This window comes from Petaurus breviceps, unplaced genomic scaffold, assembly GCF_028583685.1.
Source record: "Petaurus breviceps papuanus isolate PSGF00001 unplaced genomic scaffold, PetGlider_PUasm1.0 90808, whole genome shotgun sequence".
Lineage (NCBI taxonomy): Eukaryota > Metazoa > Chordata > Mammalia > Diprotodontia > Petauridae > Petaurus > Petaurus breviceps.
The window spans coordinates 3648621-3665561 of record NW_027187349.1 but is presented as its reverse complement, the minus strand read 5'-3'; the positions used below and the strand labels follow the sequence as shown (position 1 = coordinate 3665561).

General features: G+C 39.9%; 1 protein-coding gene across 1 annotated transcript in view; it reads right to left on the bottom strand.

Annotated features, from left to right (window-relative positions):
• Positions 1-12502, bottom strand: part of LOC138147903 (solute carrier family 22 member 1-like) — a 51731-nt gene extending 39229 nt beyond the window's left edge. The window contains exon 1 of the mRNA XM_069070560.1: positions 12092-12502. Within this exon, the coding sequence (XP_068926661.1) occupies positions 12092-12502 (411 nt within the window). The remainder of the gene's footprint in view (positions 1-12091) is intronic.
• Positions 12503-16941: the final 4439 nt, after the last annotated feature.

The window sequence follows — 16941 nt, the reverse complement described above, 5'->3', positions numbered from 1 at the left end:
TCATACCCTTTGATCCAGCAATACCACTACTAAGTCTGTATCCCAAAGACATCATAAAAAGGGGAAAGGACCTACGTGTACAAAAATATTTATAGCAGCTCTTTTTGTGGTGGCCAAGAATTGGAAACTGAAGGGATGCCCATCAATTGGGGAATGGCTGAACAAGTTGTGGTATATGAATGTAATGGAATACTCTTGTTCCATAAGAAATGATGAGCACAGGGCAGCCAGGTGGCTCAATGAGTAAGGGCACTGGCCCCAGAGTCAGGATGATCTGGGATAGAATCCAGGCTCTGATACTTAGCACCACACCCAGAAATAACTGGCCATGTAACCTTGAGCAAGTTACTTAACCCCAATTGCTTTAAAAAAAAAAAAAAAGAATTGATGAGCAGACTGATTTCAGAAAAATCTAGAAAGACTTAAATGAACAGATGCTGAGAGAAGTGAGCAGAACCAGGAAAACATTGTACACAGTAATAGCAACATTGTACAATGATCAACTTTGATAGATTTGGCTCTTCTCAGCAATACAATGACAAATTGTATATAATGACAATTCAGAAAGACTCATGATGGAAAATGCTTTCCACATCCAGACAAAGAACTATGGAGTCTAAATGCAGATTGAAGCATACTATTTTCACCCTTTTTTAATTTTTTCTTTCTCATGGTTTTCCCCTTTTGTTCTGATTCTTCTTTTACAACATGATTAATGTGGAAATGTATCTAACATGTGTATAACTTATATTAGATTTCTTGCTGTATTTGGGGGAAAAGGGGAGGAAAGAAGGGAGAAAAATTTGGAACTCAAAATCTTGTAAAAGCAATTGGAAGGGGAAAATACTATTAAGTGCAATCAAATAGATGTCATGACTGAAGGGGGGAATAATGGAAGAGAGAGAAAGCCCCTCCCACCAGGGAGGGGAGGAATGATTCCCTTTCCAAAGGACGATTCTTAATCTATAACCCTCTGACTCTCTTTTCTGCTGCCAGTTATGCTCCTCAGAGAAGTGTCCTGCCTCAACTAACAGTTGAAAAAATATGAATCACTTTCTAAAGGGCCAATATTAGTGTGATCAGTCTTTAACTAGCCAATGGTTAGATGCCCTCTAATTCTATTTTGTCTTAGAAAACATATCTCACAAAAATAACAAAGTATAAGATTTCATTTACACTAACTTGTGCTTCATTTAAACAAACATCTTTGTTTCCTCTGTTAGTTGTACCTTATCTTAAAATATTTTGTCAAATGGGCAGAGAAATTGGGAAAGAATCAATTGATCAAGGGTATCTTGATCAATTTTTTCCACATATACTATAAGAGCACATTCCAGTTAAAATATAGTTAGGCCAAAGTTGGATGTCTTTTTGAGACCTATTGTCAAAGGCAGACAGTGTAAAAAATTATGAAATGGCCCAACCTCACTTAGTTCTCTCATTTGCATATTTTTACTCTAATTGTGATTTTTTTATTGTGAATAGCCACTTCTGTAAGCTCCAGAATAGTAACAGTATCTTATCTAAACTCTTTATCCTCCCTTATCAGCATAGCATTGTGCTCTGAATACAATGGATATTTAATGTATTTGTTCAATTATCTAAATTTGAAAATTAATCTGTTTACACACATATGGGCTTATCCTCATATTAGTCTTTACCAAAAGCAGGAAAGCATTAGGGGTTACTCAAAACCAACCAAGATTTTTATAAACTTTGGAAGAGCTGTTTTAGAGCTAGAAAACTAAAGATAAGTGAAATGAACCAATCAGTGAAACACATTAAAATGTACTTAGGAGTAGGAGTTGAGAAATGGACTCAGCTGAAAAGGTAGAGAAAGATCCCATAATTAGCCTGCACTTGGACAATGGAGAATTTATTCCCTCTGCAATATTTACTTGGATTTCGACATGTTGTGCCTATCTTTAAAGAACCATAACCTATCTCTGTTTGTTTTCAACTGTCCTGAGTTCTATTAATCTATTTTTTATCATAGTCATTTGTGTTGATGTCTTATCCACCTGACTAAATTGTAACAACCAACAGGCATTTATTAAATGCCTACAGCCCAGTCACTGAGCTTGGTACTGGGAACACAAAGACATAAATGAAAGAGTCCCTGCCCTCAAGACCCTTACATTCTAACAGGATGGAAAATGTCCACATAGCAGTATAAATAAACCATGTGTAAAACAAAGTAACCAGCGTGGGAGGCAGGGTTGGGGGAGTTAGGAAGGCATTAGCAGGTAGGTAGACATATAATAATAGCCTTATGCAGAAAGTGGCATGAACTGAGTCCTAAAGGAAACCAGGGGTTCCGAGAGGCAGAAGTAAAGAGGGAGACCATTCCAGACATAGAGGACAGCCTGTGCAAAATCAGGAGGTGGAGAAAGTAATGCATAAGGCTGAAAGGTAGGTCAGGAACAGGTATAGAGGATTTTCAAAACCAAATAGAAGACTATCTATAGAGTATCCCAAAATTCTTAGTGCAAGTTAAAGCTTTAGTTACAGCTAGTAAAGCTTTAACCTGCACTAGGAATTTTGGAAAACCTAGTATTTGATGCTACAAGCAACAGAGAGCCATTGGAATTTATTGTCAATGGAGTGACACAGTCAAAATGGTAATTTACAAAAATTAGTTTAACAGGTATCTGAAGGATGAATTGGAGAGGGGAGACTGGAGGCAGAGAGACAAAGTCGAATATTCTTGTAATAGTCTAGGTGAGCGATGATATGGGTCTAGATTAGGGCAGTTGCTGGGTGAGTAGAGTGAAAAGTATACATTTACAGGGATATTGTGGGGATCAAAAGGACAAGTCCTATTGATTACTCAGCAGTACAGAATCGAAGAAAGCAGATCATGGGAATAATCTAAGGATAGGATTTAGTAAGGCATGATCTGTAATAGGACAGAGGAGAAAGAGATTTGAGAGTAGGGGGTGGCATTGAGTTCAGATAATTAACCAACTATTATTCTGTTGAGAGAGGAGATTGTGAAGGGAGGAGAGAGTAGCCAGAACAGGGGTGGTGGTGTTTTATTTATAATTGAATCTTTCTACACAACTAGCACAAGGTCTTGCATCCGCTGTAGTAAGCACTTGATATTCATTGAACTGAATGTAACTAATTTAATTGAACAGATATATTTAAACCCATAGTCATAACTGGTGTGTAATCAGGAACTGACCATTTATAAATTCTGGCCATATGAAACATTGTTTTGTTGTTGAAGAAACAAATGTCAGATGCTATTCATCTCAAATAGAGACTGAGATCAAATTAGTGATAGTGGAGTTTATTCTCTTCCACAATAACTGTATCCTTGGAATAATTTTTTTAAGTCCACTTTCTCTCCTTCTTTTCCCATACAATTAAATAGTCAGTGGCAGGAGTAGGACCTAAGCTGTGGGTCAGAAGTCTTTCCATTAAACCATCTGCTTCTAACTGGAATAACAACTGTTTACTATTCAAAGGTTTACTGCCTATTAAAATGATAGATTGAGCCATATTGATTTACCATCATTGAATGGTTTTAGTCATATTACTTATTATTGGGGCAGCTAGGTGGCGCTGTGAATAGAACACAGGCCCTGGAGTCAAGAGGACCTGAGTTCAAATCCGATCTCAAACACTTGACTCTTACTAGCTGTGTGACCTTGGACAAGTCACTTAACCCCAACTGCCTTGCCTTACTCCCTCAAAAAAAAATAAAATAGGTCTGTGAACTTATTTTTTAAAAATATTAGCCATTATTATTCCTGAGATATTTTTCACATTAGTGACTATATTCCTTTGGAAGTATAATCCAGATAAACATCCTACCAGCTAAACCAATGATATCAGAGGCAGAGCAGAAATGGGATTAGATTCTACTCGCTTCTGGTCCAGTAGCAGTAGTACTTTTAATAAAGAGAAAAATTATGTGGGTACTGATATGGATAGAAATGGCACCCTAGGGGTTACTTTTCCAGGCTCCCTGAGGGATTTTGAGACTCATTCTGCAGCCCATCCTGTAACTTAAGTGTGTCTTCATGCCCTTTTCCCCTTATCTTGAAATACCATCCAACTTGTACTAAAAGAATTGCTTTTGTCCCCCTTATCCTGTGTTCCTTATCCTGACATTTATCTTCCTCATCCTGTGTGAGGACAATTATTCCTTATCTTGCAAGCAACTACCTTCCTCACCTTATTTGTACTTATCCTGTCCCTAAATCTCCAAGCCCCCATAAGAAACCCTAAAATTACATCACCATCCTACAGGCTATATAGTTTTCTGTCTATATAAGTCTGGGTTTTTTCCTATATCAGGACTTTTGTTTAGTTCCTCGGGTCTGTGTGCTTCATGTAATAAAGCTCCCAATGACTGGCTAAGAGAAAATCATCCAAGTAATTTTTACATAACTGAACCGACTCTCCCAACTGGCACCTCAAAAAGTACAGTGTTTATAATACTTTCCCTGAAAAATAAAAACTTATTCAGGTTTCAAGATGTCACAAAACTGATTCAAGTTATGGAAAATAACAACTATGGACAAAGGTCAAAGAACCAAGGAATCGATAAAAGACCAGAAGGTAAACTAATCTTTATCATCAAGAATAATGTGGTGGGTGTGGGGGATGGTGTAGGTGCTGAGTGAGACTGGGGGAAAAGAAGGAAAACAGGGAACATCTGGGGAGGAATTATGGGTATCCTCACCCCATCCTTCAACCCACCCACCCCAAGGGTTGCACCTCTACTTTTTCTAGTCACATTCTTAATAACAAATGATTAAGTAAATAATAATGTTTTTCTGTCTATATTGAGTGTGGCACTAGACATAATGGTAATGAGGAGACAGATGTAAAGAGATCTGGGCTGATGGGAACAGGACAAAGGTCCCAACTCCACCAGTTCTATCTTGTCCTTTCTTTTCAGGTTTACTGTTTTCCAATATTTTTTTTTCCCTTTCCATAACCAAACTCCGGAAAAATCTGTCTACACTCATTGCTTCCTCTTCCTCATCTCTCCCTCTTCTTAATCTCTGTTCAATCTTTCTTCTGACCCAACCACTCAGCTAAAACAATGCTCTGTAAATTTCAGAATGGTCCAAAGCAATGGCCTAGGGGCAACTAGGTGGCATGGTGGATAGAGCACAGGACCTGAATTCAAATTTGGCCTCAGACACTTACTAGCTGTGTGACCCTAGGCAAGTCACTTAACCCTGTTTGCCTCAGTTTCTTCATCTGTGAAATGAATTAGAACTGGACACAACTGAAAAATGACTAAACAGCAACAACAAACTAGTCAGAGGTGTCACAGTCACCCTGGTGGCAAAGTAAAACTCTCAAGGGCAAGGGAGTGGTGAACTAGATTAAAATATAATTGGGAAATGTTTAACAAAATAACTACAAATACAATACAGATAATGTTAAGGTATTGTTTCCTAAGTCACTATGGTGCCTTCAGAGATCCATTTCTGTTTGAGTTTGACATCGCTGAACCTCCATCATCCCTTCTTCCTATCTTCCTTATTTCTGTTGAGCACACACCATCCTCCACACATCACTCCATTTGCAACCTTAGTCATACTCCAGCTCTTTCTTCTAGTTCATTCTAATACAACCAATTAATTGCCAAATCTTAAGTTTTACCTTCAAAAGAGCTCTATCTACCCCCTTCTCTCCACTCACCTTAGCTCAAGCCTTTCTCCTTTTTCACCAGGACTATTAAAACAGATACCTGGGCAGCTAGGTGGTGCAGTGAATAGAACAGCGACCCTGGAGTCAGGAGGACCTGAGTTCAAATCCAACCTCAGACACTTAACACTTACTAGCTGTGTGACCTTGGGCAAGTCACTTAACCCCAATTGCCCTGCCTTCCCCGCTCCAAAAAGACAAAAACAAAACAGATCCCTAATTGGTCTCCCAGACTCTACTTTATCCCCTCTCCTCTCTCTAATCCATCTTCCCTGCAGTTGCCAAAGTGATATTCCTAGATACAGGATAGTTGATATTCCTTTGCATATATCTGAAATGTTCTCTCTTGTACCTCTGCCTCTTCCTATTATAGCTCAAGTACTATCTTCTACAGGAAACTTTTCCTGACTTGCTCTCGTCATTAGTGTTGTCCCTGCCCAAATACTCCTCCCAATGATTTTCTGTTTGCTTAGTATATGCAGGTTGGGACACCCTGTATTTTAAATGTACTGATTTATGGATGTGTTATCTTCCCCCAGTAAGACATAAGCTCAAGGAAGGATTCATTTTTGTTGTATCCCCAGTTATTAATACAGTGCCTGGAACATGGTAGATGCTTCATTTTGAAGCACAAAAGTTTTATGTGAGTGTATATGTGTGTATGTATATATACACATATATGTACATATGCGTATATATGCATGTACATACATATACAAGCACATGTGGGTGTATGTATATATGTATATGTGCACATAAACACGCATATATTTGTTCATTTGGTTTTGTTCTTTAAAGTTAAATCTGTTTTTAAAAATCCTTTTAATCCCCACTAGGAAATGATTGTCTTAAGTCAAAAGGTGTTGTAGTCTCTCTGTCCCCTAATAGTCAATTATTACTAGCCTCCCGGACTCTGTACTCAGGCAGTGGTTATTTCTCTCTGATTAGGTGTTTTAGAATACACCCTGTTACCTTACATGGAGATTGTTTTTCTGTGAAAAAAAGGCAAAAAGTTAGTAGGGTGCACACCAGCTTTTAGTCATTATTAGTGAAAGAATAAATTATTCTTTTACTCTCTCCACCTGCTAAGCTTGACTTCATCTGCTACTAACATCTCCCCTCAGTGTTTCACCATATATTTCTGCCTACTAGCTTCCCTTATGTCTCAACTAAAATCCTATATTGTATAGGAAGCCTTTTCCAACCCCTCTTAATTCTAGTGCCTTTCCTCTGTTAATTATTTCCAGTTTATCCTGTCTACAACTTATTTGTACATATTTATTTGCCTATCTTCCTCACTGAATCATGAGCTCCTTGAGGTCAGGGACTATTTTTTGCCTCTTTTTGTAACTCTAGAACTTAGCAAAGCACCTAGCACATAGTAGGTGCTAAATAAATATTTATTGACTGTTTGACCATTTCCTATAACATATCTCAATATTTAGCACAGGCTAAAGTAAAAATTGTCCTCACTCTCAACCTTTTTCTCTACCAATTTGTGGCCCTCTTTTTCTTTAAAGCTCAGCTAAAACCACCTCTTCCAGAAAGCTTACCCTGATCAACCCACCCCGCTACTAAGAATTCCTCTACTCTTTCCCCGAAGTTTGAATCAATCATAACACAAACTAGACACATAATAGGAAACTCTTGATAATGTTGCTTTGTAAGGATGATCCCATTGTTTTGTGTCAGTATTTTCTTTCTACAATAATAAGAGAATGGAGACTGGGGCATCTATTTCCTTTTTACATCTTCCCAACATGGTTTGGCACTCTAAGACACTGATGATCTTAATGTCAGTGCTCTTTCCAACTGCAATGATGCAAATCACAATCCAGCTGGGTCTTCTCATCCTATGTGACTCTTGTCCATGTCGTCCCACAGATATGCCACAGGGTGTCATCTCACCTCCTGGAGACCTTCTTCCTATGCTCTTGATGTTGGGTTAACACCAGTGGAACATACCCATACATTAGGTATTATGGTATTCTTCTCATTTTGCAGCTGAGAAATCTGTGACTTGGCAAGGCTAAGTGACTTACCCATAGTCACACAACAAGGAAGTGTCAGAGATGGGATTCAGACCCATGTCTTCCTGACCCCAGGTCGGACTCTCTATCCACTATGAAACAGAACTTCCCTCTGAACCTCAGTTTCCACATCTGTAAAATGGAGATAATAATATTTGTACTAACTACCTCATAGAGCTACTGTGAGGAAAGTATTTTGCGATTCATAAAGTTGCCTGCTGGGGGAGGGGGGAGTGAGTGAATAAGTGAGAGAGAGAGAGAGAGAGAGAGAGAGAGAGAGAGAGAGAGAGAGAGAGAGAGAGAGAGAGCATTTCCATAGAAATGTCAGGCTGGAAATCTCCAATAGGCTATTTCAGAATTCACCAGGTCTGTGAAATCTTGTGAACTTGACCTTGAAGACATATAGAAAAGAGGTCTTCCAAGGACTCATCCATTCCACTCACACAGTGAGCAAGGCCTAGTAGCATCTGATTTCTGGATGTTTGCCTCTTTGTCCCCTCCCTTTGAAGTGCTGACAGACTCCTGCCACAGGATGGCTGTAACCACAACTGAGGGGACACTATATACCAGCTTCACCCTGCTTCCTCAGTTGGGAGATGTTGAAACAAAAGGAGAGACAAAGATCAGACTTTCCCAAGATAAAAAGACGCCAGTGTTTATTTATATTGTTTGCTCCCTAATGGATTTTTCCATTGCATCATCATCTAAGTTTTTATGAACAAAAATGCCTCTTTTTTAAACTCTAGATTATTAACAAAAATGTTGGTGGCCACCGATAGCCCTGTTGCTTGTATACTGCTGGCAGAGAAATTTGAAAAAAAAGGTTTTGGTCCTTTTAAATAGAGGAGACATGTTATCCATGCTTCAGATGAATTGAGGTACAGGGAGAAGAGTGGACATTCATCTTGTTTAGATTTCCCATAAGCAAGAAAGATATATTTTAATTACACCTAAAGGCAAACACAAGTTTCCCACCAACAGGAAAACATGTAAGAAGAGGTCATAATTTAAATATTTATTCACATGTACATAATTTAGACCAAAGAGATATAAAACTTAAGGTAAATGAGAGCCCAAGAAGGGTAAGTCTCTTGAGAGTAACCTTCTAAGCCTACCTCCCCTTGAACAGATTCCCAAAGGGTAGTATTGGGGAATCAAGATATTATCCTGTCTAAGAGACCCTTATTTGTCCTTATCCCCCTTGTTTCCATTTCTTGCTATTATAGGAACTGCACAGGATATCTTTTACAAACTGGAACTCACCTCTATTCACAAGAGCTCTAAGAGTCACATACTATAAAAAGTGGGGTGCTTGGGAATGAATTTTTGTAAGGTTAATCTTTTCCTGTTAGAAGTATTTATGGTTTTATTATTTTAGGGCTATTTTAATACTTTCTCATGATTGGGATTTAGTAATGGCTTAGATTTTTAAAGTGATTCCTAGTCCAGCTTTTGTTGATGCTGGCTGGAAGAAATCTTGTCTCTTTCACTTTTCTTGGACTGTTATATGTTAGTTACATGTTAGTTGTTTAATTTTTAAGTATGTTGGTACTTATTCATTGATATTGTTTTCCAATGCAACAATTTAAGTGCTATTTAAATTTTGCTTTGTTTTGTCTCCATTGGGATTTTCCCCTCCTCTCTGATAATTTTACTTTACCTTATCTTTTCTCTATTTTGAGGAAGTTATTCTAGCTTGTGTTGAATGCATTTCTGTTTTGAGAGGGGAGGGTTGATAAAATTATTTTTTAGACTTTCTGATTATTCAATGTAATTTTTACAGTTTTATTTTCCATTTAGTGGTGTTCTCAGGCCCATAGGGACAATCCTTTCTCCTATAACCAATTCACTGCTGATACGGAACTCTTGTTATGTGAAATGTTTTATTGGTGCTATTAATTACTGCATTATGTTGATATAGCCATGAGTGTCTTCAACTGTTTTTAATTTATGACATGCTGTTGGCTCCAAGAAGCACACACACCCGGTAAAACCGTTTCAGCAAATGGGATAAACCAAGCAGAGAGCAACCAGTAGGCCCAACTCACTGGTGAGTGAGGAGGATGTCTGCCCCAAGCATGTGAAAATCTCCCCCAGTGGAATGGGAGAATGAAAACAATTTGTTCCAGCAGCCACAAAGGCGACTGAAGCAGACACCGTGGAATGCTTAGACCTTGGTCGGACATCACAAACACCAAGGTCATTCCTTGTATCCCAGAACATTGCCCATCATCTTGACTTTTGTCTTGCCGCCAGACTTCAATGACTCTGGAGGAAAGGGTGAGGCTAACGACTTTGTGCAACTCTGCCTTACTTCACATGCAAATCAGGACATTACCCTCTGGTGTCATTGGGGCTCTTCAAAGATGAAGGACAAACAACAATGTGGGCTACATGTTAGCACGTGACAAAAACCGGCACTGTTTTTCATGATCTTTTCATTTCTGTTGCATTGATGCTCAATGGCATATTGCTTATTGTTTACTCACGATTTATTAAATGCTTTCTGTGACATGTTTTTAAGTGAGTAAGTGCTACTGGTTTTGCTATATCTTCAACATGGAACAATCTCTTTAAAGATGAGCACTGAAGCTTAAAAGGTATTGTCATGTTATAGATACTGAGAGTCATAGAGACCTCTCGCCGAACATTAGGTGAAGATACAAAAAATAAGATAGACGATATTGTAAAAATGTTGTAAAGAAAGGTGAAAGCCTTGGAGGATCGCAAAGGAATGAATAGTAACAGTCACCTAAGGTCACTCGGGAAATGCTCCATCAATCACCTGAACCATTAACTCTTTCAAACATTCTTAATGTATTCACTATAGTTCCAGGAACTGGTTAGGACACTGGACTTTAAGAATCAAGTTCATATCCTTCCTCAGATACTCACTAGCAATGTGACCAAGTCACTCCATGCCCCCATGTCTGTCTCTTCATCTGTAAAATTAGGAGCTTGGACTCAGAAGCTTCTAGGGTCCCTTTTGGTCCTAAGTCTGTGATCCTATATGAGCATGCTACCCTCTGAGAAGAAGTGGCCACTTAAAGAATAGAAGGTCTCAGAGCAGAAGAAGCATTCTCACAAAGAAATCGAGTGACATTTAAGTCCCAAAGTGATATCTTCACTGTAAGTAAGACCAAAGCCAGATCCCCTGAGCCAGTGAGACACTATAGATCCAAATTAGGGAACCATGTGTGTGTGCGTGTGTGTGTGTGGAGGTAGGGGGTTAAATGACTTGCCCAGGGTCATACGGCTAGTGTCAAGTGTCTAGGGTCAGATTTGAACTCAGGTGCTCCTGAAGCCAGGGTGGGTGATCTATCACCGAACCACCTAGCTGCCCCAAGGGAATTTTTTAGGATAGAATTGTACTGTCCAAGGGGAAAGGAAAGGAATAAGCATATTCATAGTGCCTGCTACGTGCCAGGCACTGTTCTAAGTGCTTTACAAGTATTATCTCATTTGTTCATCCAGGGGAATAATCATGGGGAGTTTAAATTAACCAGGTGTTAGATATACTACAGTATTAGAAGGCAACAGAATTAGAAAAGAGAAATAGATTAGTGTAGAGTTTTACAGGAAAAGCTCTTGCCTTTGGGAAGGGCCTAAAGGCTACATAATTTGAATTGTCTGGCAAGCATATTTACAAAACCTAGAGTCATTATATGGGCCAGCTGGGTGGTGCAGTGGATGGAGTGCCAGGCCTGGAGTCAGAAAGACCTGAGTTTGTATCCAGTCTCATATACTTATTAGCTGTATGACCCTGGGCAAGTCACTTGACCCTGTTTGCCTCCGTTTCCTCATCTGTAAAATGAGCTGGGGAAGGAAATGGCAAATCACTGTAGTATCTTTGCTGATAAAATCCCAGAGGGGGTCACAGAGAGTCAGACATGACTGAAACAACTAAACAACAACAAAGGGTCATTATATGGTGCTGATGGTAAGACCCCAGGGAAAGTATACACTGCATTTATCAATTCTATTGTTCTGCATAAAGGAAAAAAGAAAATCCTTCTTACTTTATAAATTCCCCATTACACATACTAATATAGAAAGGTACAGTTTGTCCCTGAGAAAATGGATACAGTTAGAGTTAATATGCAGAGTTCTGACACACAGATACAGATACCTATCCATCACTAATGGTGACTCATGGGTAACTGCCACAATTATCCAAGGTGAGGCAAATGCTAACAGAGATGAAGGAACACTGTAAGTTTTGCAAAGAAAGGTGCAACACCTAGCTGCCCCTACCCCATGCCACCTCTCTCAAACCTAAACCTAGACAAGTAGAACTTATTTTCTCCTCTATCAGGAGACCCAACCCTCCCACTGGTCCCCATAAGCAGACCAGAAAAGGCATGGTGATTCTGATTTGTTATTACCTCAGTGACAATGGAGGAGCCTGGAGTGTCATATACCCAGCCATCCTGACAGGTGGTAAGAGGGATATGGCTCCTGTTGCTTGTAAAATTGGCTAATGGGTCCATGCAGCTGAGGGCTGTTTGGTTCCAGTCCACATCGTATCTCCGGCACTGGCTGGTGAAAGCATCTCCTGGTACACCCAGGCCTGGCACTGTGTAATTCAGCTCCTCTTCCAAACTCCAGCCACATCTCTTGCTTAGCTCTGAAACTCCAGGATTGAAGCAGCGGTGATCCGGAGTGAAGGCTAGGAAAACAATTCCCACATATATGGGGGCAAAAGCAGTCGACACCAGGCATAGAAAGCAAAAGGCTTGCTTCTGGAAGAAGTTAAATTCCCCAATGTGCTCTAAAACATCATCTAAGGTTGGCATAACTGGATAGGGCAATAACTTTCAGGCAACTAATAAAATTCATTGCAAGATGTGCCCCCAAGCTGCAGAGTCTAAGTTGCCAGCATCAAATAATCTATTGGTAGTTAATTCTGATTGCACCATTTCAAAGCAAGTTCAGGCATGATAAACATGGAATACAACCAAGTAGAAATAATCTTTCACCTCCTTGTGACTCTTTCAGGGCAAGGGTGTGGAAGGGGGAGGCCAGAGGATGCCAGTAGGCTGGATTGTTTGTTTTATTGGGGGAAAAGTCAGTAAGGTAGAGCCCTTAAAAAACTCCATGTCACCCAAACAACTGATGGAAAAATCAATTCTCAAATTACTTTGAGTGCTGAAGAGATTATCTAGTAGGATATTTCTTTTTATTACTCATACCAAAGGTCACTAATTATCAAAGGATAGCCTTGATCTAGCCACAGGCTCTCTCAAAATCTTTAGTCAGTTCCACATTTAGCCTTGGGGCCCCCTGTACCCATGGTGCAGTGAGAAGACCATTGGACTCCAAAAACCTTGGTTCAAATTCCAGCTGTATTCCTTACTTTTTTTTTTTAACTATTTGTATGACCTTGGGCCCATTAACTTCTCTGGCCCTGAATGTCCTCATCTGTAAAATAAGATTTGCCTAGATTGCCTCTAAATACCCTTCTAGTTCAATCTATGATTCCTATTATCCCATGTTTATCTGCTCAGGCATTTGTAAGGAGAAAATGAGATGAGAGACTAAGAGCTGGTAGGGATTTATCTGGGCCAGGGACTTAATTTGGGAGTATGGGAGCTTGTTTTTAAAAACATTTTAATCACTGTGTTTCACTGTGATTGGTTTTCTTTGTAATCCAGTTTATTTTATTTTATCCATTTAAAAACATTATTCTAGGGGTGGCTAGGTGGCTCAGTGAGTAAAGTGGCGGCCCTGGAGTCAGGAGGACCCAAGTTCGGTTCTGGCCTCAGACACTTAACACCCACACAAAAAAACTAGCTGTGTAACCTTGGGCAAGTTACTTAACCCCAATTGCCCTCCAAAATAGGCAAAAAAAAACCAAAACAGAAACAAAAAAACATTATTCTGAGAAGTCTATAGGTTTCTCCAGACTGCCAAAGGAATCCAGGACACAGAAAAGATGAAGAATCCCTCATCTAGTCTAACCCCCTCATTTTACAGATCAGTGCACAGTCCAGGTACATTCGTCAACTTCAAGTGTTTCGTGATCGTTCATAAGTGGGCTATACTGATTGAAGGACATTGCTTCGTTGGTCCTTCTTTGGTCTCCCCTGCTTCTGACCATCTCGATGTGTTCCTGTGAGATGAAGTGTTTGTCAGCATTGTAGAGAATGGTGACTGTCCTGCCCAGATGAGCTCATTGCTAGTGCTTCTAAAAGCTAACCAAAAAGTGTGGCTGCTCGTGAGTGGTAGGTCTGATTTCACAGGCCTATACAAGAGTGGACACTGACCTCTACTACTTCCTTTTTGTCCAGATCTGTGCTTTTGTCCATATAGGGCAGATTGGCAAGCCATGAGTAGTTATTTATTTGCTGTGTCAGGCACTGAGTTAAGGGCTGAGAGGACAGTCCCTGCCCTCAAGGAGCTTCCAGTCTAATGGGTGAAGGCAAAACAAAGGAGAACCAAAAAGCAGGGAGGGTGCAAAGTTCAAAATGTCAGAAGCACTTGGGTGTGTGTGTGTGTGTGTGTGTGTGTGTGTGTGTGTGTGTGTGTGTGTGTGTGTGAAATTTGATGACCTCGGGCCCTTTCCCAAAATGGAAGACAGGAACTCACCAATGAGAAAAGGGGCTAGCATGGCAGAGCGATGTTCCAAGATGGAAGGCTGAAGCAGGCAGACAGATGTTCCCAGGTAAAGATGCCCAAGGGGCCTCAGGAGCTTCCAGGGTGAGACCACAGCTGAAGCTGGTGGTGTAAGTCCTAAAAATCTCTCCCGTAGCTTATCTGAAACTGTTCTGCAACTAAGTTAGCTATTCAGTCAATAAGCATTTATTAAGTGCTTGTTGTGTATTGAGCATAGTTATAAATATGAGGAATAAAAAAAAAAAACAGACAGAAACCACTTACGTGATTTACCCAAGGTCCTACCTCGCCCCCATATGTGTCAGAGGTGAGAACCCAAGTCATCTTGAATCTGAGATAGAGCCCTTCCATCCTCTATAGCAGACACTGCTACAATACTTAGGGAAAACTAACTTTGTGTTCATTAGTGGTACTTCCTTAGACATCAACTAAATCAACACCATCAATTAAATTAAAAATGGGCCTTTGGATTTTGTCTTCCTCCATTAGAATATAAGCCTCTGGGGAGGCTAGGCGGCACAGTGAATAGAGTACTGGCCTTTGAGTCAGGAGGACCTGAGTTCAAATCCAAACTCAGACACTTAACACTTACTAGCTGTGTGACCTTGGGCAAGTCACTTAACCCCAATTGCCCTGCCTTCCACCCTCCAAAAAAGGAAAATAATAAAGAAAAGAATATAAGCCTCTTCAATTAAGGGACCATCTTTCTTTTTGCTTGTATTTGAGTCTTCAGCTCTTAAAATAATGCCTGGTCTACCTACCTATACTATTAGATTGAGTTATTTTGTTGTAATATAATGATTTAAGATTTTTAAGAATTCATGTGATCTATACATTAGCTTTGTAAATTGCTCCATTAAAAAAGGCCTCACAACTAAGGCAGGGGAACACCGAATGTGTTGTCACAATCAGATGCATTCCTTGGTTTTACTGAACTGATCTTTCCCCCTCCCCCTTTAAAAAAAATTTTTTTTTGGTATAAGGGATGAGTTATCAGGGATGAAATGCAGGAAGTGTTATATAGTAAAACAATAAAGATGATATAAAAACAAAAGATTTTTAAAAAAACAAAACAAGGTCACTATTAGTCACTGCTAATGTCATTACTAGAACAGAATGACCAGAGCTTTATTCTAAAAGGACAAAATTGAGAAGATACTGGAAGGACTTGCTGCCCCTTATGTATCTTAAAAACAGTAGAGAAAAATATTCTTTTTCTTGTTTTGTTTTGTTTCCTCTTTCCCACTGATCATTCCATCGGTTATAATCCTTCTTTACAACCTGACTAATGATTAACGTGAAGATATTTGTAGATCCTATATTTGATTGCATGCCACCATGGTGGGGGAAGGGGGGAAGAAAATTTGAAACTCAAGGGACTGTGGAACTGAATGCTGTAAACTAAAGTAGATAAACAAATCAATTTTTTTAAATACCATAGAGCATAGCATCTAGTTTTTTGTTTTTGTTTTTTTTAGATCTGGATATTCATTGGGGTGGGGAATATCGAGTAAGGGACCATCTCTCCCTGAGGTTTGGGGTGGAGGTGGGAGTATCCCCACCACTAATGCAGAGTGGCTATTATTCTATGGTCTTAAAGGATTACCCGAGACACCCAGAGGTTGTCTTGAGCAGAACCACAGTCAGTATATATCAGAGGCCAGATTAGACCTCGGGCCTCTGGGCCTCCAAGGGCACTTGTCTACTAGCAATGCCCCACTTGCCTCTCAACAGATTAACATATCACTAATTTACAAACTTCAGTTTTGTTAGGTACGTGTTATGTGCATGCATGAATTCTCTCCAGAGACTCCCATCCTCCTCAGGCCTAAACACAAATCCTCCATTTGGCTTTCAAAGCCCTTCTTAACCTTGCTGTTGTTGTTCAGTCATTTTCCAGTTCTGTCCTACTCTTCATGATCCTGTTTGGGGTTTTCTTGGCAGAGAAACTGGAGCTTGCCATGTTCTTCTCTAATTCTTTTTACTGATGAGGAAACTGAGGCAAACGGGGTTAAGTGTCTTGCCCAGGGTCACACAGCTAGTAAGCGGCTGAGGACAGATTTGAACTGAGGGAGAAGAGTCTTCCTGACTCCAGTTCTGGTACTTTATCCACTGAGCTACCTAGCTCCCTCCAACCTTTCCAGTCTTCTTTCATCTTACTCCCCAACACATGCTCTTGGATCCCAGGAACAGAACTCCTGGTCATTCCATAAACAAGACACTCTATCTCTCTGTGCATTTTCTCTGGCTGTCCCCCATACCTGGAACTCTGTCCATAGTCAACTTCGCCTACTGATTTCACTGGCTTCCTTTAAGCTCCAACTAAAACCCATCTTTTACAGAAAGCTTTTCCTGCTCTCTCTAAATTCTAGTACCTTCTCTCTGTTATTTCCTATTTGCCCTACATATGGCTCGTTTGTATATGTTTACGTGTTGATCCCCTCTCCCCATTAGACTGTGAGCTCCTGGAGGGCAGGGACTATCTGTTGTCACTTTTTGTATCCCCAATCTTAGCACAGTGCCAACACATAGTAGGCATTTAATAAATATTTATTGATCGATTCTCTTTGGGTCCTGACTAGCTACTGCCAACAAGCCAGTGCAGGAGACAGACACAGGA